Source organism: Sardina pilchardus, chromosome 5 (genome assembly GCF_963854185.1).
Source record: "Sardina pilchardus chromosome 5, fSarPil1.1, whole genome shotgun sequence".
NCBI lineage: Eukaryota > Metazoa > Chordata > Actinopteri > Clupeiformes > Clupeidae > Sardina > Sardina pilchardus.
Genome location: NC_084998.1, coordinates 23,232,809 through 23,255,876, shown reverse-complemented (window position 1 = coordinate 23,255,876; position 23,068 = coordinate 23,232,809). Strand labels below are relative to the sequence as shown.

At 41.9% G+C, this 23,068-nt stretch overlaps 3 protein-coding genes and 1 non-coding gene across 9 annotated transcripts; 2 read left to right on the top strand and 2 right to left on the bottom strand.

Moving 5' to 3' along the window:
• Positions 1–1,163: 1,163 nt before the first annotated feature.
• On the top strand, positions 1,164–1,235 carry trnaw-cca (transfer RNA tryptophan (anticodon CCA)). Its single transcript has one exon. It is a non-coding gene; the product is annotated as a tRNA-Trp (tRNA).
• A 1,634-nt stretch (positions 1,236–2,869) lies between these two features.
• On the bottom strand, positions 2,870–9,147 carry tpst1l (tyrosylprotein sulfotransferase 1, like). 4 transcript variants are annotated; one of them, XM_062536986.1, is made up of 6 exons: positions 8,885–9,147; positions 7,328–7,372; positions 6,136–7,035; positions 4,233–4,479; positions 3,842–3,918; positions 2,870–3,353 (listed from the first exon to the last, which is right to left on the bottom strand). In XM_062536986.1, the coding sequence occupies exons 3-5, from the start codon at positions 6,978–6,980 to the stop codon at positions 3,883–3,885; spliced, it is 1,128 nt and encodes a 375-aa protein (XP_062392970.1). In that variant the 5' UTR covers positions 6,981–7,035; positions 7,328–7,372; positions 8,885–9,147; the 3' UTR covers positions 2,870–3,353; positions 3,842–3,882. The 4 variants fall into 4 exon arrangements, with proteins under 4 accessions (XP_062392970.1, XP_062392969.1, XP_062392968.1 ...); XM_062536985.1 differs by having other exon boundaries at positions 7,335–7,372; positions 8,885–9,146; XM_062536984.1 differs by having other exon boundaries at positions 6,136–7,372; positions 8,885–9,146.
• A 1,901-nt stretch (positions 9,148–11,048) lies between these two features.
• Positions 11,049–17,330, top strand: asl (argininosuccinate lyase). Its single transcript, XM_062536980.1, has 16 exons — positions 11,049–11,357; positions 11,551–11,745; positions 12,136–12,219; positions 12,576–12,632; positions 12,787–12,884; positions 13,127–13,204; positions 13,677–13,754; positions 13,969–14,021; positions 14,176–14,238; positions 14,499–14,613; positions 14,794–14,878; positions 15,301–15,360; positions 16,044–16,127; positions 16,236–16,316; positions 16,421–16,527; positions 16,778–17,330. The coding sequence occupies exons 1-16, from the start codon at positions 11,325–11,327 to the stop codon at positions 16,920–16,922; spliced, it is 1,416 nt and encodes a 471-aa protein (XP_062392964.1). The 5' UTR covers positions 11,049–11,324; the 3' UTR covers positions 16,923–17,330.
• Positions 17,331–22,793, bottom strand: ca4c (carbonic anhydrase IV c). 3 transcript variants are annotated; one of them, XM_062536982.1, is made up of 9 exons: positions 22,712–22,793; positions 22,047–22,190; positions 20,579–20,644; positions 19,861–20,025; positions 19,466–19,611; positions 19,143–19,235; positions 18,833–18,899; positions 18,395–18,558; positions 17,331–18,099 (listed from the first exon to the last, which is right to left on the bottom strand). In XM_062536982.1, the coding sequence occupies exons 2-9, from the start codon at positions 22,099–22,101 to the stop codon at positions 17,890–17,892; spliced, it is 966 nt and encodes a 321-aa protein (XP_062392966.1). In that variant the 5' UTR covers positions 22,102–22,190; positions 22,712–22,793; the 3' UTR covers positions 17,331–17,889. The 3 variants fall into 3 exon arrangements, with proteins under 3 accessions (XP_062392966.1, XP_062392967.1, XP_062392965.1); XM_062536983.1 differs by having other exon boundaries at positions 22,047–22,149; positions 22,712–22,742; XM_062536981.1 differs by lacking the exon at positions 22,712–22,793 and having other exon boundaries at positions 22,047–22,441.
• Positions 22,794–23,068: the final 275 nt, after the last annotated feature.

Sequence of the window (23,068 nt, the reverse complement as noted above, 5' to 3'; positions counted from 1 at the left end):
TTAAATTGAATTGCATTTCCCTTTTTGTGCTATAAATGCATGCCTTTTGCCTTCATACATGACTGGCAACACGGGGGACAAATAAAGTAACATCCTGTATGGTGTCCCAATACGGAATTAATTAACTGGGAGGTGAAAACTCGAGACTGTTTCGCATTGGGGAGGTTTTTGCCTCAGTCTCCTCCATTATTTCTGCAGATCAGGACACCTTGGTTGATACCTTACATAAATCCTCATGTCATGGGGTTCATGTCCTAAAGATTCTGACCTTTGGCTCCCAGACTATGATAAGCATAGCATATTGTCATGGTTATACTAGGTCAGAGGCTATATTTAACTGTGTGATGAATTTTTGGCTAATTTGAGGGGGGAAATGATGAGATTTTTGTTAAGTATTTAAGTATTTTAAATACTCTAAATACAACCCCTCAAAGTATTTTGTTACAAAGTACATTTGATTTTTTCCAATCCTGCAAAATACAAATTACAAAATACACTAAAGTAATTAAATACGTATTTAAAATACATATAGGCTAATTGAAATACTGCCCATGTCTGTGGCTACCCCTCCCCCTCTCCAATATTAAAAAAATGCTAAAAATGCCTGTTGTGCCCAGGGTGGTGTGAGAATGCTTCCTGATTGGACGAGTGTTCTTTTTATTCTCATAGTATTCAAATCTCTTGTTTTGTGAAAAATAAGTCATGTAAAATTTCTATTACAAATAGACTATCCTTACAATAGTTGATCCTTGGATATTCACTACGTAGACCTGCGTAGCATGACTGAAAATGCGATGGCGCAAATGTTGTTAGATTTTTTAATGACAGTGATAACTGATAGCGTAGTCATAGCCTAGGCCTATTATATAGGTTAGGCTATATTTATTTGGTGAGCTAAAATGTTACAGTAGCCGATCGCCTACATGGGCGTAGCATAAACCAAGAATGGTTGCAGTGTCGTTTAACATTAGCTAGGCTATGCGCCAACGTCGACAGTAGCCTAGGCTATGCCTACGTTACAGAGTAGCGCTAGGATATAATGTAACCGGATTGTTATTACCGCAGATGAACGGTTACAAACGGAATACTTTTGTTTCGAAATGCTCACAACTTTATCTGGCATTTATCTAGTTTACTCAGAATGTACCCCCTCACTGGCAGTAGACCTCGTGGCGCAACGGTAGCGCGTCTGACTCCAGATCAGAAGGTTGCGTGTTCAAATCACGTCGGGGTCATACGGAAATACATTTTTTTGCACGGTTGTTTTACGTTGATGTTGTGTTTGTATAATATAGGCCTATGGTATTGTCCCAAAAGTGCACACACACCATTAAGATAAAGACCGTGAGTTCATTGCAATGCCAGCGTAATGTAAAAGTTGGATAGGCACAAATTATTTGAATTTGAATTTCCCCTCGGGGATCAAATAAAGTATTTATAGTCTATCTATACATGTACAGTATCTAGGCTACTTTCATTAGCCTACATTACATTACAACAACATATTAAAACTTTTAAAGCTTTTAAGAGCAATTCTAACATCAATTTAAAAACACAATAAGTGCAGTAAGTGTAAGTGCATAAATGAGTGCAAGATCCAGACCTTTCACTTTACAGTGTGATTCTGTATTGCCTACCCGAGGGCAAAAGTTCATATTTTGTGTGTAGGATATGTGATGCGTTGGTCAATATCCTCTGAGCTTGCCTAAATACAGACTGGTCATATAATGACTGAGGGGACCTCCTTCCTTCCCATCACCAGACGACTGAGTTTGTTTTCCGATTGCACAGTGAGGTTGCCAAACCATACTGACATCATCCCATACCTGACCAATACAGCCTGATAGAATAAGAACACTCTAGTCTAGTCCACACCAAACACCGAGTCTACTGTATGTAAAAATATAATCTCTTCTGTAATTCAGAACACAGACTATCAACATGGACACTCCAAATAAAAGTATTATCCAGGCGAATTCCTTGTGAGCAGAATGTCATGTATGACCACAGGACTATGATCACCTACAGACCTAGGGTCCCAGACCATCTCAGTGACATTTAAAAATGAGATGGTTAGCGTTGCACCACTACAAATTTTCTATTTCTGAGAAATAGGCTGATTTTGTTGTGCTTTTGTGCAGTAAAAGGAATGGTGTCATATCAAAATGTTAAAACATAGTTCCCAGAGTGGCTGTTGAGCACTCATTCGTGTACAGTGTGAAAACAAAGTTGTGAGCTGACACACCCCTGTGGAGCAGGAGCACCCATGCTGATTGTTCTCACTTCCGATATGGTGTTGTTGACCCTAACACACTGTCTACGGATGGTTAAAAAGGAAAAGTACCATTTGATTGAATTGTGTATGTTTTGTCTTTAGTCTTCCTAGAACAAAAGAAAAGATATTCTGCCACAATATCAGTCCTGTCACACGACACATTATGATATAAATAAATTGAGAAAATACAGAGAATTATGAAGAAGGTTTGGGGCAGAGATGTAAAAGTCCAGCTTCAAAAAGTAAGAGTCCTGTGTATTAGTTGGCCCTTGCCTTGACACAGGTGATTTCACGAATTACCTGATCTACTTGGCTTAAGAGTCGTGCTAATTAGAATCAGTTGATTAAGTGAATGATTGGAACAAAAATGTGGCACTTTTACTTTCTGACGTCAGACTTTGCACCTCAGGTTGTTGATATATCCACCATTATGTATTTGTAAAAAACTCCTTTGTAAAGGTAGGCTAATTCTCTGCAACAATATGAGTGTCTGAGAGCCTGAATCACCCAGGGTCATAGCCGATTTAAAACTTCTGTTATTAAACTACATGTGTGAATAAAAGTAGCCTACATTCAATAAAAGCACATAACACATTTGAAAAATAAATCTCTTTAATAAATAATCTCTGAGACCACAAATAATTTGTTTGCTCCACAAAATCCAATGATCAACACACAATGAAGTCTGACATGACGTCACAAAAATACTCTTGGCATTTGCATTAATACTGGGTATAGATGTGCTTGATCACACAAGTTAAATCGAAGACATAATGGCAAACAAATGTTCACTGAAATATGGCACATCTTGCACTTGAGGTTCCCAACCAAACAACCTGATCAGACATGGATAGTGTACATGTTCAAAGACATTCACCACGTTAATAATCACCTGTGCTTATGACCGCAACTCCTTCCTGGGTCTTACATGTAATTTATGATTACTGACAATGATGAAACTTGTGTCTTCAATGAATGTAGACAGGTGTTATTCTCTCAGACAAAAAAATCATCCCATAAACAAAACCAAAGGCCATCCCTCATAAGAGTCACTGGACAGAACTCCATGACATGGGTCCTAAAAAAGACAAATAACACCAATGTTACAGACTAATATTGGAAACAAGGGATGCACAATTTTGGATTTGAGACAACATTCGAGCCGGGTCTGTCCTGTGCTAGAATGAACCTACTGTTCAGTTTTTGCAGATACAGGCATAGGCATTTCCTCAAACATAAATGTATACTCTAAAGAAATGTAGACATTCACTGATTTCACTCATTAAAAAAAGGAAAGGTGTACATATGTAATATGCAACTGACATGTAGTGTTTTCTATTGAAAATGTAGGCCTCATTCTATTTCAACAGATTGTATCATGAATCTTCCTCTGAAACTGTAATAAATTCTGCAGATTATGTCTGCTGATATGCTATACTGATATCATGCACTGCTAAAAATAACTCACAGAACTATATGGAAGTATAAAGTAAGTACGTTCATTACATGAAACACTGTTGGTTAAAACTGTTGGTGCAAAATGGCAAATGAAGGGCATATACATACCAATACTGGTTACCATGATGATAATCAGCTGTGCAGCTGGCCTAACTGGGATCAGGACTTTCTACAATCCGGTGTAACTAAAGAGAGTAGAACAGAAGCAACCATCGTTACGGAACTCCGTGAACATTCTAGGTTAATGACCAAGATGAAGATAAGCCCAAGCCATCAGTTAAATTAAGATTTCAGTTGCAATTTGCCATTAAGAAGATGACCAAATCCCTTTCTAAGGAAACGGGACATAATCTCCTTCCAGGACCCAAGCCCAGAGTTTTTAGGACATAGGTATTCTCACACACACACACACACACACACACACACACACACACACACACACACAACAACAACATTTTTGCTTAACTCTGTGTTGATTAGTGTTCACTTTGAATCATACATTCAGAACTCTTTGGAGCTGAGACGCCATACTGTTGCCCCTCACCAGCAAGCTGCTGTTGCCATGTGAGGGCTCTTGCAGTTTCGTGTAGTCGGGGGGGTTGGCTTGAGGGTCGTAGCCAAGCCGGCTCAGCATGGGCGCGATGTCTGCCATGTCTTTCACCACGTCAGCCGGGATCTTGCCAACCCACTTCACCAAGGCCTCTGTGTTGACCGGATTCATCACTTGGTCGGTGGACCGCTCTGTTCTGAAAGATAGCCAAGTGGCCTTATTAAGAAAGCCAGATGGTGGGAGCACATTGCTGTAGTAGCGAAAAGCAAGACTCTGTCTCCAAAAGGCTGCTACATTAAAAAAAAAATATCTAAGACATTATTCTGCTGAAAGCAGGATGTGATAACAAACATAACTAAAGGTTTAGGCATTGCCATAGACTGCTGCGTGATATGTCAATGCCTGAATCAAATATAATTATTGACATATGCTGCAACTACCTTTGGTAGGTAACGTTCCATCTTAGGACAATCATTTTAATGCAGAATATTTCCCTGACCAATCAGCCAATGAGTGTATGGTTATAAACAGTTTTAAAAGCAGCACAACCATTGCTTAATCAACCATTTCCAATGCGCAGAAACTCCAAAAACAATTATATCAGGAAAAAAATCCATATATTAGCCCAATAACAAAGATTTTGGAAACCTGTGTGCCTGGACCTGGATTTTTTCCTTTTGATGTTCTTGCTTTGTACCTCTCCAAGAGTACCAGGCGTTTCAAGGGACACTGGTAGCTCTCTACCAAACTTTTTTTCTCAACAACAATGATATATTGAACATTAAACTGTATATCAACCTGGATTTTCAGAAAATTACTAAAAAATGCATGAAGTCTGTGCTGGACTGTAACCATACCCTGACTTGCGTAATGGAAATATTTCTATGAGACATTACATTTTTTACACCCCACTGTTATAACACATACAGTATAGCAGAATTCTACCAAGTCAGCGTTTGAGTGAAAGAAATAGTATGAGGAGTGAAGAAGAGGAGAGAGCAAAATCCTTAAATTTAATGTAGGATTTAAAACAAGAACAGAAACAGTATCTGTGGGGGCTTTTTTAGAATATAATAGTCTGTTTATTATCAGCTGACAAAAACCATACTGGATACTAAGCTGCTCTTATCAGTTTGGCATTTAGAGTATAACATGCACAGCACTCTCTAGATCAAGGTGTTGTGCTGAATATCCAGCAATTTATAGTTAATCAATGAATCGTTTTTTCCTAGTTGCATTCAGATGTTTACCAACAGAGTTCTTTTGAACATTTTGAAAATAGTTAAGTTGTTGACCTTTGCCTTTATCGAATTGAGTAACAAACTGACTCCAAAGGTACGATCTGAGCAGGAAGTCAACACAAGTCAACTGAGTGTGCAGCAACACAACATGGCAAAGATAGAGAAACGCAACATCACACCCTGGGGCTGGGAAAAAAAGATTATTTTCATGGTCGATGAATCTGCTGAATATTTTCTTGATATGATCCATTGTTTGATATGTCAGAAAATAAGGTGAAAAAGCCCAAAGCCCAAGATTTTGTCCTCAAATGCCTTGCTAGTTAGATACATTTAATGTATTTAATAGATCATTTATTATTATTTAATAATTATTTATTATTTTATATTTTACTGTAATAGTATAGTATGAGTAAGAGTATGTAAAGCTTAACATATCCAAGTTTAAGACGCTGCAATCACAGAATTTTGAGGTATTTCCAATTTAAAAATGATACTGTGAAAATACGAATTAATCCAAAACAAAGATTTGTTGCAAACTTATTGGTGAGGAACCATACTGTAGCACCCTCCCCTCCCCCCTTCCCCCTCCATGTCCTCTCAGCTGGACTTACTTGGACAGCGACACCCCGCCGGCCTTCCCGATGAGCTGCTCGTGGTGGAGCACGGCCGTGTCCCAGGGCAGGTCCAGGAAGCGCAGCAGCTTCTGCATGGCCAGCTGCGGCTCCAGGACCAGCTGCTCGTAGCGCAGCAGCATGCACCGCTGGCGGCCGGCCTCGCGGCACTGCTCGTACATGCTCTCGGCCGCCCGGCTCCACTTGACCAGGCAGTCGCGGTAGCTGCTGAGGTCGAAGCCCGTGATGGTGACGCGGCGCGAGATCATGGAGTGCACGGTGGCGCGGCCGTCACGCAGCATCAGCACGAACTTGGCGCGCGGGAACAGCCGGCTCAGGTAGGCCAGCGACTTGAGCGTGAAGGGGTCCTTGTTGCAGAGGCGCGGCGCCGGCTCGCCGTGGCCCACGATCACCTCCAGCAGGAAGGCGCGCACGGCGGCGTCCAGCACCTCGTCGGTGACGCCGGCCTCGTCCAGGCGCATGCGCTCGCGCGCCGAGCGGCTCCAGGTGGAGTGCATGGCCAGCAGGCGCGGGATGACGCGCGTCTCCTCGCCGCAGCGCACCAGCGGGTGGGCGTCCAGCATCGCCCGCATCAGCGTGGTGCCGCTGCGCGGGACGCCGCCCACGAAGATGAGCGGCGTGTTCTCGTCGTACTCCAGCGGGATCGCCGCCGCGGCGCTCTGGTTCAGGCCCGGGTTCTGCGAGGCCCAGGCGTAGCGTCTGGACTGGCTACCGTGCCAACGCCCGCGGCTCGGACATTCCATGGTGCTCAGGCCAAGGTAGAATATCGTGACGGAGCTGACGACCACACAGGCCAGCAGCAGAATGTTTTGCGGTTTCCTCATCGCGACGTTGTGTCGGACAGAGACGAGGATGCAGATGTTTTGGGGGGAAATTACACTATGGATTGAGACAGAAGATGAAATGTGGAGAGGAGAGAGCAGAGAGAAAAGAGAAGAAAGAAGAAGAAGACAAGACAAGAGAAGGAACAAGTCAGAAGAACACCATGAGAGTGGGAGACAATTGAACAGGAATGCTGGAGGTAAGATGTTAAAGGTCAGGAAAGGAATGCAAGGTATAGGTATGTAGGATGACAGGGGATGGGGGGTCGAAATATGAGCACTTAGAGGTAAAAGACCTCCTCTCCTCTGGGTTCAGACAGGGAATATATAGGGAGGGCTGAGTGAGAAACCTCTTACTGTGGTGACCAAGATTTGCTGTTTCAGCTCCATGGTGCCTGCAAATATAAATAGAAGAAAAACATTAAGCATTCACAAACAAATCAGTCTACTGTGTCACCAGCCAATAGCACGCCTTTACCTAAAAATGACTGATTGTAGGCTGAATGGCTTATTACATGAAAATGGGAATATTCCTTCACACGTTCACATGCACAAACATACACAAATTTCCCCTTAGTTTGCTCCCTGATGAAAAAATAACCTTGCACACTTGTACACGGCACTTTGAGTCCATTGAAAGGAAACCACAATCTGAGAGAACAGAGCATGCTTCCTTCTACCCACTGTGAACCTTCAGTGTTTGATCCGACTGTTACCATGTCTGGGCCAAATAGGTAGGCCTAACTAACACACTATGAAGTACAGTATTTGAATATGTCATGAAAGCAAATTGCTCATCTCCTTATTCCTGAGTGCTTTGCGTTTCCCATAGAGGCAGGCCAATTTTTATATTTCATATCTTTATATTTCTTAAATGCCAGTTATTTCATGGATCCAGGACACTATGCACCCTTATAAAGTCCCCTTGGCCTTTGGAACTAAAATAGCCCCACATCATCACATACCCTTCACCATACCTAGAGATTGGCATGGTTGTATTTCAGTTAGCCTATTAGCTGGTTTGATTTGCATTGAGCTCAATGAGAATGAAACCAGCTAGGCTAACTGAAATAAAACAGCTGTTGCAATACTTATGGAGGGCACTGTATGTCATTTTGAGAGGGATTATGCATCTCTCAGGTTAGGGCCTATATGTTGCTGTCATCCAACTATCCAGTTATCAAACGATAGCTATACGTCTAAGGGAAACCTGATCATTGTACCATTAAGACTTGTTTGAGGTGCTTGGATTGGGATAGATTAAGATTAGGTGTGAAAAGAGGGTTTTGCCTAGACTATGGCATGACAAATTAGGCTACCAAAGATATTCAAACAAATCTCAAAGTAAACACACTTTAGCAAAATTGCATCGTTAACATACAATTTCGGCCATAGGGCAAACCTTAAAACAATTGTAATAGATTTAAAGCAGGTCAAGGTAGCCTATAGGATGAACTCAGCAAGCCAATAACTCATTTTTCAAACGTTTGCTAAAAATTGACATGAACGTGGTTAGACAGGGTTTTGCTAGCTGCATTGCCATATAGGGTATTGGTAGGTTACTATTACTTGGATTAATCGAATAGCTAGGCCTACTTGCACACTAGTGCAGAGTGATTGCACAATATCTTACAACAAAAAACGCATCAACAAACGTAAGTTAAAAACGGTCTAGCTAGCCAGCCGGTTAATTGTGTCATTTTAGTGGAAGCTGTCCGAATCGCACATAGTATTTTTTTTTGCAACACAGTGTATACCTGCATTTATGTTGTTGATTTTAAAACGTGATAACAATCGACCATCTAGCAAGCTGCTGGCAAATTGCGACATTGTAGCATCATATATGTAACCATAGGTTCAAATGTAGCATTTGCTTCCGAGGTTATGTAAGTTCGAAAATGACTTACCCAGGTGTTATTCCTTTATTTAAGTTGTGTAGGCCTACTCAGCTTTCCGGTCAGTGAACTGTTATCTTACTTGGACAATGTTGTTGTCGCAACGTGACAAGATCATACAGATCAAACATAAAAACTTATTGTAAATTCAGCATAGAAAGAGAAGAAACAAAGCTCGAATGTCATTGGACGTGCAAATGGCCAAAGTCGACAGTCACTTGTTTCAATGTATGTGATTGGTCGAAGGTCACGTGGTGTGTGATTTAAAGGTCCACTGTTCCTTTTTTTCATGAAATAAAATATTTCTAAATATCTCTAAGGCTATCGTGTTAATTCTCTCTCAGGATTGGATTGGCGTATCCCCTCGCCACTGTAGAGAACCACACTCAACATGATGTGGATGATATTATTTTATCTCTTTAGTTCCCATAAAATGGTATTATGTAGAACTTAGCCTATGATCCAAACACACTCTCTCTCTCTCTCTCTCTCTCTCTCTCTCTCTCTCTCTCTCTCTCTCTCTCTCTCTCTCTCTCTCTCTCTCGCTCTCTCTCTCTCTCTCTCTCTCACACACACACACACACACACACACACACATGCATAATAATCCACTTTTAAAGACCTCAATGAGATGTAATGATATAGGAATAAAGTCAACATCAACAACACTCTCAGTAGGTCGGAGTCTAGCCTCAGTAATCAAAGAGTACAGAAGCTGTAATCCTCTCGAAATGTGATCTCAGAAGTGACCCTAGCTGAAGTCTAGCGCACTTTAGAGCAGAAACAATAAAATGAAATAAAAAGTAAATAAAAAAACAGACAGACAGACTGAAACAAGTCTATGCACTTAGGTCATTGTGATGACCTAGGATACATTCCTGAGGTGGCTTGTGGTTATGCACACTGGAACAGATAACGTTTTTTTTGGTTTGTTTGTTTTTTTTCTTTTCGGTGAGCTAACAGTCAAGTGTACAGTGGGATCCCTTTTGTAGGAGAGAAATAGCCAAGTCACAGGAGGGAGTATGCCAGGTGAGTACGTCATTTACAGAAGCATGAGCATGATGTAATCCCACTGCCCCTGACACAATAGAGAAGGTACTTTGATGAAGGCTGTAGTGAAATTATAGCTGACCACTTGGAGTTATTCACAGCTGTTGTTTTGTGGTATGATTGCTGACCAGTGTCCAGACACTGTTGTTGTCCATATAAAAACAAACACCAGCACAGGTCATTTGCATAGGCCTACACATAGCCTAAGGTATTCCTCTTTTGAGGTTTTGAATACAGATTGACATTGTGTGACCATGATCCCTAATGAGACTACTGTAGGCCTATATGTAGGCCTATATTAGCCTACATTTAAGAGATAGTGCTATATGAAGAATCATCTATGTGATGGGCCCCTGCCATCCCTGAAATGAATCCAATGTGTAACCACAGTGAGCAAGCACCAAAAACAAAGAGGTTGGCATGTAAGGAGACCCTGTGATCTGAGCAAGGTCTGATAGCAATGCAAAGCAGGGACCAATGAGAAAGAGGAACTAAAAAGTAAAGCTAGACATGTTGAGCTGTTTACAGGCATACAATATGAATTTCCTGTTTCCGTGATGATTTGTGTATCTTTCCATGGAATCCAGAATCTCATATTTCTCACCTACATAGACACACAACCATCGGTGAGGTTGCTTAAGATCGCCATCTACTGTTGTTCTTTGGCCACAGTCTGTTCAGACAGTTGCTGGTATCATATTTGATTATATTCTGCTTAAGCCTACCTTACACTGACAAGATTTGTGAAAGATTCTTGAAAGATTGTCTTTTTAGTAAAGCTTGAATGAGGGGCATTAGTTAAAAGACTACAGTCTTTCAAGAATCTTTCACAAATCTTGTCAGTGTAAGGTAGGCTTTAGAAGCATGGGTTACAGGCCCTTTCCACAGGTGTTTTAATCAAGCACCATGCAGTCTGCATCCATAATCCAGGTGCTTGATTGTATACATGGAAAGGGACCTTATGAAACCCAGTCTGGTGCATAGCCTACTTGTAATGTAAAATGTATAGGGATAAGAGAAATGCTTCAATCACGAGCTCTGAACGGACAACCAAAGCGGTTTTTAATCAGTTTGACCCTCTTTTGATACCATACCAGAGTAAAATTTTAACAGTGGGTGGGAGGGGCTATATGAATGCACACATGTACACAAACAACGAGCAGTCACTGCCTGGCTTCAGTGGACGGCTGAGATAGTGACGTGACGACTAACAAGTGCATGTTCCTTAGGATTACACATCTAATGTTTTAATGAACGCATAACCTACATGCAAGTTGCAGAAGAACGGTATTCTAGGTTAGAATAACGCGAGGCGCTAGCTAGCTAGCAGATTCAGGCTACTGAACTTGAAAGCAGTGAACACCACCACCTGTTGTCAGAGTTCAGCTTTGCTTGTCTGATCATGAGTTCTACAAGCGCCTGTGACAGTTCGGAGGTAAAGTCTGAGTAAAACTAATTATATTTGACTCCCAGTTGTCTGTGTATGACACAAGCATATCATTATGTTAACGTCTTTCAAGCAGAACAGCATTTCACAGGCGCACTTATGATTCCATGTTGTTATAATAACCCATTGTCAAGAGACACTGTATGCGTAAAGACAGCTTACAGTTGATTTTTCTCTGCAGGGGTCCAAGTTGTGGGGAGGAAGATTCGCTGGTGGTACGGATGCTATCATGGAAAAGTTCAACGCCTCAATTGCATATGACCAACGAATGTGGGACGCTGACATCAGGGGCAGCAAAGCATATGTTTTGGCGCTGCAAAAGGCTAACCTGGTGACAGAAGATGAGATGAATCAGATTGTCTCTGGTCTGGATCAAGTGAGTTTCTATTCTATTCTATTCTCTTATTTCCTTTGATGTGTTAGAAGAGCCAGGACAGCTTTTATATGTAGACAACTCCCTTGGCAAACATGGTGTTGTTGTCAACTTAATAGGTGACAGGTACAAAAATGGATGACAGAAAGTAATGGCATCTGTGCTCTGTTGTCCACGGGACAATGGTTGCATAATCATGTGACTGCCATTGAGCTTTTGTTAGTTGCATTCACGCAGTGCCTGTGGTTTGAACATTGAATTTCAATCAGGTTTGAGCGCTGACTAAGAACATAGGCGGGCCTACATTATTGAAATTCTTGATATCAAAGCTAGATGATAGATGGCATAATAAAACATATTTACTACTGTCCTGTACCTGTTAAAACCACGCAGGTTCATGCAGAGTGGTCTCGGAGTTCCTTTCAAATTAAATCAGGAGATGAAGACATCCACACAGCCAATGAGCGACGGCTTAAGGTAAGCCACATTCCTACTGTCTTGCCTATAACCTCTCTTCTGCATTGCTTTAACATGTTCAAAGAGGACTTTGACGGTATACAGTGAAGTGTACTGTTGCAGTAGTCCTACTTTGCTCTCTACCAGTTTTCTCTTTCTTTGTCTTAATATTTGTCACTATTACTTTGATCACATTCACACCAAAAACAAGGAGAAATTCAATGTTACCTTGGTGATGATTTTAACTCCTGTAATCCAGCAGTTCTATTACTGGAAGGAAAATAAAGATTGTGAGGTGTTTCCCCTTAAGTGAGAAGTTCCCATTGAACCCCTTGTTGCAGTCAGGTTTGTTCATGAGCTTTTTTGGCTTTGTGTAGGAACTGATTGGAGACGCAGCAGGCAAGCTGCACACTGGGAGAAGTAGAAATGATCAGGTGAGTTTCAACAGTTTGCTGAATATTTAGCTTGAAGGCGCTCTACAGTGGTAGTAATCTCATAATAGTTCAGGTGCAGTCAGTGGAGGATTAGTGGAATGGATATGAGTGGAGAATTGCCTTCATTGTTTGTTCTTTTTTGTGATCCTAACAGGTTGTAACGGACATGAGGCTATGGTTGCGGGATGCTATAGGTATTGTGAAGGGTCATGCCTTACAGCTGATTACTGCCATGGTGGACAGGGCCTCCAGGTAAATATTTTTTTCTTATCATACACACACACACACACACACACACATACACACACACATGCTTGGTCACAAACACTGTCACATAAGCATATAAGCCACAGTCATACATCATACTAACGCACCCAGATGCACATAGGGTCCTCTACTGTAGCCTACATAATAGAAACACCTGCAGGATACACATCAAAGATCTGCTTTGTCATTTGTGTGCCGCATGCATCCACCCTTTTGGCCATGTGTAGGGAGATGGACATCATTTTCCCTGGATACACACACATGCAGAGGGCTCAACCAATCAGATGGAGCCACTGGATTATGAGGTAAAGTAAGTTTCTGTTTTCCAAGAGAGCTATTGACCCCAATTAGACAATAGTAAACTGATTGATTAGTTCTGTGTAAACTGGAGGTACAGTCCTTGTCTTTATCGAAAGGTTGTTGATATTTGAATTCAACAATTCAATTTCATACACCTTTCCAGTCCATGCCAGTGAAGCAACATTGTTGATAGGCTGGTGTGTAGAGCCATGGGCTGGTCCAAGTGCCATGGTTTGGTCCCATCTGAAGAGCCCGGACTGTGCTAGAACTTTTTTTTTGTTTGCAAAATTGTCATGGATTATAATCAAGGGTTGACCCTGTAGATGTGAATGCTGATAGGTACAGTACATATTCTATTTGCCATTTAGTTTGTAGAGCACCTTGTCTTGTCTTGTGATTATAATTTGCGGTCTTCCCCCCTCTCTGTCTGTCTGTCTGTCTGTCTGTCTGTCTGTCTGTCTGTGCATTTCATGTCAGCCATGTAGTGGCCTTGAGCAGAGATGTGGAGAAACTGGATGAGATGCGCCGGCGGGTCAATGTGCTGCCTCTTGGAAGGTACCGTACCCCTTTATCTTTGGGCTGGCTCGTGCCACTCCAAACTCATTTATTCAAAAGATCAGCTCATGTTTCTGGTCATTCTAATCTTTCACAGTTCTATACTGATGACCAAGTCTTTCATTTACAAATGCTCAAGTAGATTTTAAACTGCCATTTATTTTCTTTTCTTCGCTTTAGTGACCTCTTTCTTCTGACCTCTCTCTGTTTACAGTGGCGCCATAGCAGGGAATCCGTTCAACATTGATCGCCAACTCCTTTGTAAAGGTTCTCATTTTTAGTATCCTCACACTTGTAGTGCGATTTTTTACAGTCTACAGAGTACAGTACATAGCCTAAGACCTGGATTTTCCTCTGTGACAGAAAAAAATAGATATGGACTCTCTAGAGATATATACTGTAACTGTTTTTTTCTGTACAGAACTTGCCTTTGATTCAGTCAGTATCAACAGCATGGATGCCACAGCAGAGAGGGATTTTGTAGGTATGTATTTTTGTACACAGAGGATGAGAACATTTCATATCACTGTTTCCTACACTGCATATGGCCATGTGTGTGTGTGACTGGTATTGTGTGTGTGTGTGTGTGTGTGTGTGTGTGTGTGTGTGTGTGTGTGTGTGTGTGTGTGTGTGTGTGTGTGTGTGTGTGTGTGTGTGTGTGTGTGTGTGTGTGTGTGTGTGTGTGTGTGTGTGTGTGTGTGTGTGTGTGTGTGTGTGTGTGTGTGTGTGTGTGTGTGTGGGCAGCTGAGTTCCTCTTCTGGGCATCTTTAAATCTCACCCACCTCAGTAAGATGGCAGAAGACCTAATTATCTACAGCACCAAAGAGTTCTCCTTTGTTACACTGTCCGATGCTTACAGGTAACACACCACACACACACACACACCTACACAAAGTGTTAACGATGATTCCAATGTCCAAAAATCTCCTTGTTGACCATCCTGTGCTCTGGCCTGCGCTCCCTCTGTGGTATGTCCAGTGTGTGCTTTGGGTAGTGTGGCAGTTAGAGCTCTGTGCTTGTGTGTTTGTGGCGTGAGCAGCACCGGCAGCAGCCTGATGCCCCAGAAGAAGAATGCCGACAGCCTGGAGCTTATTCGCAGCAAGGCTGGACGCGTCTTCGGAAGAGTAAGGAACTGTGAACCGTCGTATTGTAAGACGATGTGGGGATGTTTGAGTGTTGCACATGAAGCTTCTTGAGAGAAGGGATGTATGTGATTTTTTTCCCCACCATCTGTGGAGGAAATACAGAAACTCTGTGCTTGCACAGCTGCTCTGAGTTCCGTTTCTCAGAAAAATCTTACTTAAGAGGAACGTAAGACCTCCAAACACTGTTTAGGACCATCCCCAACCAAGACACTTCAAGAGAAACTTCAGTGTTTTCATATTTCACAATAAGTGGACAGTGTATCTAGTGCCAGTTACTGGTTGTTAGCTTGAGAATCTGAAAATGTGCCATGTTTGTCAAATGGTGTACATGTGACTTATCGGGAAATGCGGATCTCCTATTTGCTACAGCCTCTGCACTTACCACACTCTTTTTGCCTCAGTGTGCAGGTTTTCTTATGACCCTGAAGGGCCTGCCCAGCACCTACAATAAAGACTTACAGGTGAGGAATGTCAGCATATCCTATAGGAATGTATGGAGATCAAGACTGGTGTGGCTGTTATGAAACAGATTTGTGAGACTTTAAGAATGGAAATTCTTTCGGCCCATGTCTTAGTCACTGGCTTTGTCTGTTGAATGTTAGCAGTTAGAATAACTCCTATGTAATTACGACTCATATGGAGTATGTAATGTATACAGTATACATATGTTATTATATAGCCATTGTTAAACCCCACTGTAAAATATGGTCCTTTAGGGGTGAACAACAACCCACCACTGACCCCAAAGCAAGAACGCCAATTTAAAATGACCCAACCAGTGGGATTTATTAACATTAACATATACCAATTACAAGACACTAAATAAAGACATGACCAAAGTCCAAATCAAGTTGACAAGACAAAATCCCAGTCTGAGAGGCAGCAAGACCCCCGCAAAATGCCTCTCCTCAGGGATTGGATCCTGGAGCCTTTAACTCCCAGGTAATCACCGGGTCAGGTGCTGCCAATTAAGGTCGTTGCCAGCAGAGCACCTGAGCAGTGATAGAGTGAACGGAAGAGGAACAGGGACAAACAGTACTGGGAACACACAACACAAGAAACGCATACAGTCGTAACACCATGAAAGGCATAATTCACATGTAGTGTTATTATAATAGTGCACCATTTCCTTTACATCCTACAGGAGGATAAGGAGGCCATGTTTGACGTGTATGACACCGTGGAAGCTGTTCTCCAGATCGCCACAGGTGTAATGGCCACACTGACGGTAAGGGCTCCGGCTGACCTTTCACCCCGACTCCTTTGTCCTTGGCTGCGGGCGCCAGCTCATTACGGTGCCGTCACATATTAGTTTGTTCTTAATTGTTCTTCACAGGTGAATAGCAGTGAAATGAACGCTGCCCTAAGTCCAGACATGCTTGCCACTGACCTAGCCTACTACCTGGTCAGAAAAGGGGTGGGTGTCTTTCTCTCGGTTTTTTTTTTATTATTATTCTTGTTCCTTCCTTCCTCCGTGTTAAGCAGGTGAATGAATGACCTGATGTTTCCTGTTTGCCTCAGGTGCCGTTCAGACAGGCTCATGGATGCTCTGGGAAGGCTGTAGCTCTCGCAGAGTCCAAAAAAGTCCCACTTAATGAACTTACTCTGGAAGACCTGAACACCGCCAGGTCAGCAGACTCAGTGCACACACACACACACACACACACACACACACACACACACACACACACACACACACACACACACACAGTCTCATTGTTCCAGACCTGCTGACATTGCTCTGGTTTCCCTTCTCCTTTTCTTCTCTCTCTTTCTCGTTCTTTCTCGTTCTCTGTCTCTCTCTCTCTTTCTTTCTCTTCCTCTTTCACTCTCTCACTCCCTCTCTCTCTCTCTCTCTCTCTCTCTCTCTCTCTCTAGCCCGCTCTATGGCAGTGATGTGTCCTCTGTGTGGGACTACAGCAGCAGTGTGGAGCAGTACAGTGCCATAGGTGGCACTGCCAAGAGCAGTGTGTTGGCACAGATAGACCATATGAAGACCTGGCTGGAAAAGCACAAGCAGTAACGCATCCTGCCATGCTATAATGAACACGCACACTCACACCACTTATATGAGCACAATATGAACGTCCCTTTAGAAACCCAAACACACACTTGATAATAAGTTGGCTTTGTTCTAACGTGAAACCCAAACACACACTTAATGATAATAAGCTGGCTTTGTTTGGGCTGAGGTGATTTCTGGTTGCTATATGTGAAGAGTGGGTATAATACTGTTACATGACTTAATGCACTCTAGTCTTAAAGAGAAGTTGTTGAAAGTGCAATTTAAACTTTTGCGTCCCAAGTTACGGTTTTACTGGATTTGTTGATTCTTTGCACCTGTGCTTATATTTAGTGTCTAAAACATTTAGGTCAACCAGTTTATGCTGCGAATAAAACACTCAAGTCTTGCGTTATACTAATATCTGGCTTTATTAGTGTTCTTTACAGCATGTCAATGTTAGTCATGTCAGTGTTTGTCAGTTAAAATACAACAATATTCTGTTTCAGTTGTAGCACATTCACTAATGCCATATCTAGACATTGTGCCTATATATGAATTGTAAGAGATTCCTGTCTATTTAGAACTTTGCACATACATAATGGTAATTGAGAATATATGAAATTCAACCCCCGAGAGCCTAAAATTACATCAACTGTGATTGTGTCTTCATAGCTGGCGATCCAGCCTCTAAGTCTGGAGGATTTCCGCCATTTCCCCTTGCTCAGATGGCTTCATGCACAATTTTCCGCAAACTCATTACCGCTAGAAGGGGTAAACAGTATCCCAGAAAATGAATAAATAAATCTTTCCCATCTCCCATCCCAGATAAATGTAATAAGCAGACAGAACAACCAAATACCACAAGACACTCTCAGACACAGAAGCAGACATGGACCATCTGGTCATTAGGAGATAATGCATCTGCTCTGGAAGCGACAGAAGAGATATAGAGCATGTGCGTATTTTCATGTTAACTCGGAGCAAGCTAACACAAGCTAACAGATACAAGGACCGAGCACAGACAGAACGCAGATCCTGAGAGAACTGGAACAGCAGAGTAGGCCGAAAATGGAGGCTCATCTGGCAAGGGTGAGGACCTGGACACCACTCTGCCGTTGAGCTGCTGAGCGGGCCTGAAGATGTTGGTCATGGGCTTCCCAGTCCAGTACCATACCTCCCCAGCCACTTCTACCAGCTGAAGAGGGGAGGAGAGGAGTGGAGATTTACACTAACAATACTTACTAACTGTTTTTATTTAGGGCACTTCTTTCTTACAAGACTTCCAATGAGATCAATACACATTACATTAACAGTATAAAACGAGTTTACAGTAAAATCATATGGCCAAAGTAAACAAACACTTATTAGACTAAGTAGACTTAACAGAATAACAACAATAACCATAAACATATACAGTACAGTATCTAAATTTAAAAATGTAAAAACATTTTTTAAAAAATACATATATATATGGGATCATGGTGTCTTACTTGTCTGTGACTGGCTGGCAGTGTCCTATGGAATATGGTCCAGATGACCGCCTCGTTGCAGGCAGGGGTGGTCATGGACCCCGCGTAGCGGTAGTAGGCCGACAGCTCGTGGGCCGGAGGGATGATGTCACTCAATTTGAAGGCTGCCACTGAGCTGGTGTTTCCTGTAACCACCGGATCGCACAGGAGAAATTAGTCAAGAGCACACATTAACTTCTTAAGTTAAGTAAATAGTTCAAGAACAAATGATCAATGAATCTTAACATCAAAGGCCTTTGTTCAGGGCTGCATGAATGTTGGTATTAAATTATTTATGGTATTAGATTTTGCATGTAGTTAATAAGCAAACTTTTGTTATACTTTATACTCTGTTCTTTTCCCAGCATTTAAATGAGGGCCTACTATCTGACAGTTTGTCTGACAGTCTCTCAAGCTCACCAATGAAACGCACTCTCCTCAGAGCTTCTAGCACTGTATCAAAGTGAGGGTTGTCCTCTTGTGATGCCTAGATAGGACACAAGGAAGTTGGTCATGATTTTAACTTAATCTATACAGTAATTTCCTGTGTATAAGCCGCAGGAAAGTGTTTTATGCAAGTTAAAAGAAATAAAATCATATTAATACCATACTGCCCCCTGTGTATTAACCTCATAACTGAATACATTTTGCAAAATCGAAATATATAAGCTGCGGCTAATAGTTTGGAAATGACGGTAGTCAAAGCAGAGGCATGTAAGATCAAGAGCACCTCAAAGAAGAAGCCCAGCACGGCTATTCCAGCACTGTCACTTTCGGCCTCTTCAAGAGACTGGTACTCCTCTTTGATGTGGACGATGTGGAGCTTCAGGGATGAAAACAGAGAGATGCATACGTACACCCACACAAGCAACAGGACAATTTAATACCGACGATAGAGCATGGTGTGCATAGAGTACGTTCCCATAACCTAAAGATGATCAAAACAACTGCAGTATTCAAAAATACGTTTCAACTTTGACTCTTCATCAGGGCATCAACTTCAGTATTGTTCCAGCGGTTCTCTGCATTGAGATGAAGGCGAGCTGAGCTAACCTCCATGGGGTAGCGCTCTCCATCCACCGTGTGCTCCGAGCCTGGCCCAGCCTCCACGCCCCAGTGCAGGTGAAACTGCAGCGCCTTGTACACACTGGCCAGGCCCCCTCCACGGATCCTCACAGATTGTGGCAGAGCAAAATGAGCTGAGAAAACAGTATATCACACTAAATTGTCATGACACTAAATGGTTTATTATCAATAATTGTACTGTCTTACTGTAGATACAAGTGTAATGAGATATAGCACTAAAGGAATCATGAATTTTTAATCTACATTCATAAGGCCTAGCCTGACTCTCGCCAGACCCTTGTAGTTCCGCCATGCTCCACCAGAGTCAGGTTACATAAGGCCCACATCTGAAGAACAGCTGAAGAAAAACGACTTGATATCACCTGAGTGTCCGAGGTGATCCACTGTGATGTTGCTGATGTGATCATGCCCTTCGAAAGTGAATGGGTGCAGGTCTGGGTCATACTGAACTGTGCTGGTGACTATGTTAATGGGAGACTGTCTCTGCCCTCCACACTCAGGGAACAGATGGGACCACTTTCCCGGCTCTGACAATGACAAAGACAATGGCAACAATAACAACATCAGCAGCATTAAAAGAGAATAAGAAGAAAACATCTACCGATAATAACATAACAGAGGACAGGGACCACTTTCACTGTTTCCTTCAAATTGATACATTATGGAAGCCAAACTTAAAGCAACACTGAAGAGTTTTTTTGTACCTTAAAATAATGTTCCCAAAATCATTTCAGTGGTTCATCAACTCGTAACAAGGGGAATGGCACTTCTGTGTTCGCTTTACGGCCCTCTATCAGCTATAACCGCACTATGTAAGTTTACCAGATCGGGTAGCGATTCTGTAGTACGATGGAATGAGACATAAGAAACAAATTTTCTTATGTCTTATGACAAATTTGACTTGCCTCAATGTTGCAATACATCATCTACGTTCATAAAATCATGCTCTACCTTGTCGGTGGACATCGTTATTTGCTGGTGCTACAGAGGAAAAGTGCTTTAGTGTTGCTTTAAATACACAAATCGTGCTATAGATTTATTTCACCGTGCCTCTAACCTACTGATGCATTTGACACTTACCCTCGCATGTGTCATCACATGAGTACTGGCTGTGGTAGCACCAGGGCCGAGTTGTATGGTACTGACCTGGAACACACAGATACACACACACACACACATAGACAAACACACACACAAACTCACACAAGTGTGCAAGCCGTGTGACTGTCATGGGTCACAGGAGTCTCTCTTAGCAAAATAACACTTACACTTGTGTGGTCATTAACTGACACATTTGTTTATTTTTCAGGCCTTTTGAGACACGGCCTAATAATCTTGCCGTCAGCAACATTTCCACTTGACCTTACAATGAAGTGTCACCGAAGCAACAACACAGTCATTTCTAGTGTATAAGCCGTATTGTGTAGAAGCCGTAGGGCAGTGTTTTATGCAAGTTAAAATACACAAAACCGTATTAATACCATGTCAACTGTCCCCGAGTATCAACCTCATAGCGGAAGCATTTTTGCAAAATCGATTAAGCCGCGGCTAATAGTCGGGAAATTACGGTACGCTCTCATAGTCATAGGCCCTCTATCGTCTTCTCCAGGCCCCTCCATGTCTTCCCCAGCTCTATGAGGTAGTTTGTTTATTGATTTATATGTTTGTTTGTGTTTGACTTTCAATTTTCTTTCTTCCTTTCTTCGTAGCTTGAGTGTCAACCCCAGTTGTAAGTCGTCACCTTGGCTTGGATAAAAATGTCAGCTAAAATTTTGCTGCTAAATGAATAAGGTAAATATTCTTTCAAAACTCCTCTTCTGGTTGCTTTTTGATGTTTGTTTGTTCAATCTGTTCAATATCATTTGTAGTGTTGTGTAAGCACACTGGTATAGCCCTGCACAAAGACTATACTGTAAGAGACAACAAGGGTCATTTTGGACTCCTAACTGCTAAACAAACAAAGCGTCAATTCATTTGATGACAACCTTGTCACCCCTTTTTTGACAAAGACACCTATTGAGCCTTTCAGGTAAAGGTGGAGTTTTAACAAAGGCCTGTTGTAGAGTCTAAACTCTCAGCTTTAGATAATGATCTAAGAAACATTAATAGACTATTAATAGACCATTAATAGCTCAACTGCTTATTCAACACCACTGACAAGAGGACAAGGAAAACATATACCATAACCTCAGCAATAATTTTCACATTATATGCTGTTGCTAGCTGCTTATACAGTATATGTGCATATATTTTTGCCCAACAACTCGTTTTTTCGATTGACGTCTACTGATAATAATCGATAGTTCAAAGCAAAGAAACATATACATTCAAAGATATAGGCCTAATATAGGTCTTTAAAAATTATTCAGTGACATGCTATATAGTATTCAGTATTAGCTATGCTTGCTGAAAATACATGAACATATAATGGAAATGATCATTTTTCAAACACAAATACAACAAGTAATCAAACTTGTACTAACAAGCAAACTAAGTTTATTCATGAACAAAGCACATTTCCCATGCTTCTTTTCATACAAGAGCTTACCTGTGCAGTATGAGAGAAGAGACAGGACAGTGGAGAGGTGCAGAGAGGTCCTCATGACTGTGGAACGGCACTACACAAACTGCTCATGATGAGAGGAGCGCACCTGAGAGGTAGAGAGAGGGAGGGGTGGAGGAGGGGGAAAAACTATGCAGACAGATTCTGACTGTGGGATCCTCCTAGCGACCCAAATGGTGTGCTAATACAGTATATCCTTCATGACCATACAGGTACCGTAGAAATTCATTTGAGTGGCCACAATTTTTTTGCATAGAGTTGCTTTAAAATATTTGGTGACTATTGGGGTTTGGGGGATGTGATGTCAAACTAACTCAGAATATTTGAGGAATCTAATTACTCTCTCTGCTACTTGACTAAGATATTACTTTCACATTGAGAGCACATAAATATTCGACTTATGTCTCTTAAGTTGTCTTCTATGGACCTCTCCACAGTGGCTACCCTGATAATATTCCATTTACCAACATTTGCAACCCACATGGCACAGGTCAAAATTCACCGTAAAGACGCAACCCATGTCCAACACTGTCTGCATCAGTATTCTAGTGCACCCAATACTGTCAAATGCACACTCTGGAAACTATATCTGACAGTTCAAAGCTTTTAGCAAAGGATCATGGTAATAAATTAGGAAGATCAGATCTTACCTGACACAATATGCCACACAACTTCTTGTGCGGACCTGTGTAGGCCTGAATCTTTGGAAACTGGACGACTGCAATGCATTGTTAGCTGGCCTGCCTGCTTGTGTTGTGAGAACATTACAGATGATTCAGAATGCAGCGGCACAGCTGCTCTTTAATCAGCCAAAGAAGTCACCGATAACTCCCCGGTTAGCTACTCCTCATTGGCCTCCTATTTCAGCCAGAATTAAATTCCAATCCCTCTCTCTGACCAATAGGACACTCTACGTTATTTGAATTTCATAATCCATCTCTACATCCCCCCTCACCCACTGCAGTCCTCTGATGAGCGTCTGCTGTGTTGATCATCCATTGCCATCA

What these genes read in the sequence shown, in the direction of transcription:
- tpst1l (XM_062536986.1), bottom strand. Translation starts at nt 6,980, where the DNA reads ATGAGGAAACCGCAAAACATTCTGCTGCTGGCCTGTGTGGTCGTCAGC. An exon ending in GGCGGGGTGTCGCTGTCCAA is followed by an intron (nt 4,480 to 6,135) that starts GTAAGTCCAGCT and finishes GCTATCTTTCAG; the next exon opens with AACAGAGCGGTCCACCGACC. An exon ending in AGCTCCAAAGAGTTCTGAAT is followed by an intron (nt 3,919 to 4,232) that starts GTATGATTCAAA and finishes TACTCTCTTTAG; the next exon opens with TTACACCGGATTGTAGAAAG.
- asl (XM_062536980.1), top strand. Translation starts at nt 11,325, where the DNA reads ATGAGTTCTACAAGCGCCTGTGACAGTTCGGAG. An exon ending in ACACTGTCCGATGCTTACAG is followed by an intron (nt 14,614 to 14,793) that starts GTAACACACCAC and finishes TGGCGTGAGCAG; the next exon opens with CACCGGCAGCAGCCTGATGC. An exon ending in GAAGACCTGAACACCGCCAG is followed by an intron (nt 16,528 to 16,777) that starts GTCAGCAGACTC and finishes CTCTCTCTCTAG; the next exon opens with CCCGCTCTATGGCAGTGATG.
- ca4c (XM_062536982.1), bottom strand. Translation starts at nt 22,101, where the DNA reads ATGAGGACCTCTCTGCACCTCTCCACTGTCCTGTCTCTTCTCTCATAC. An exon ending in GGATCACCTCGGACACTCAG is followed by an intron (nt 19,612 to 19,860) that starts GTGATATCAAGT and finishes CTGTTTTCTCAG; the next exon opens with CTCATTTTGCTCTGCCACAA. An exon ending in GAGGAGAGTGCGTTTCATTG is followed by an intron (nt 18,559 to 18,832) that starts GTGAGCTTGAGA and finishes CGGTGGTTACAG; the next exon opens with GAAACACCAGCTCAGTGGCA.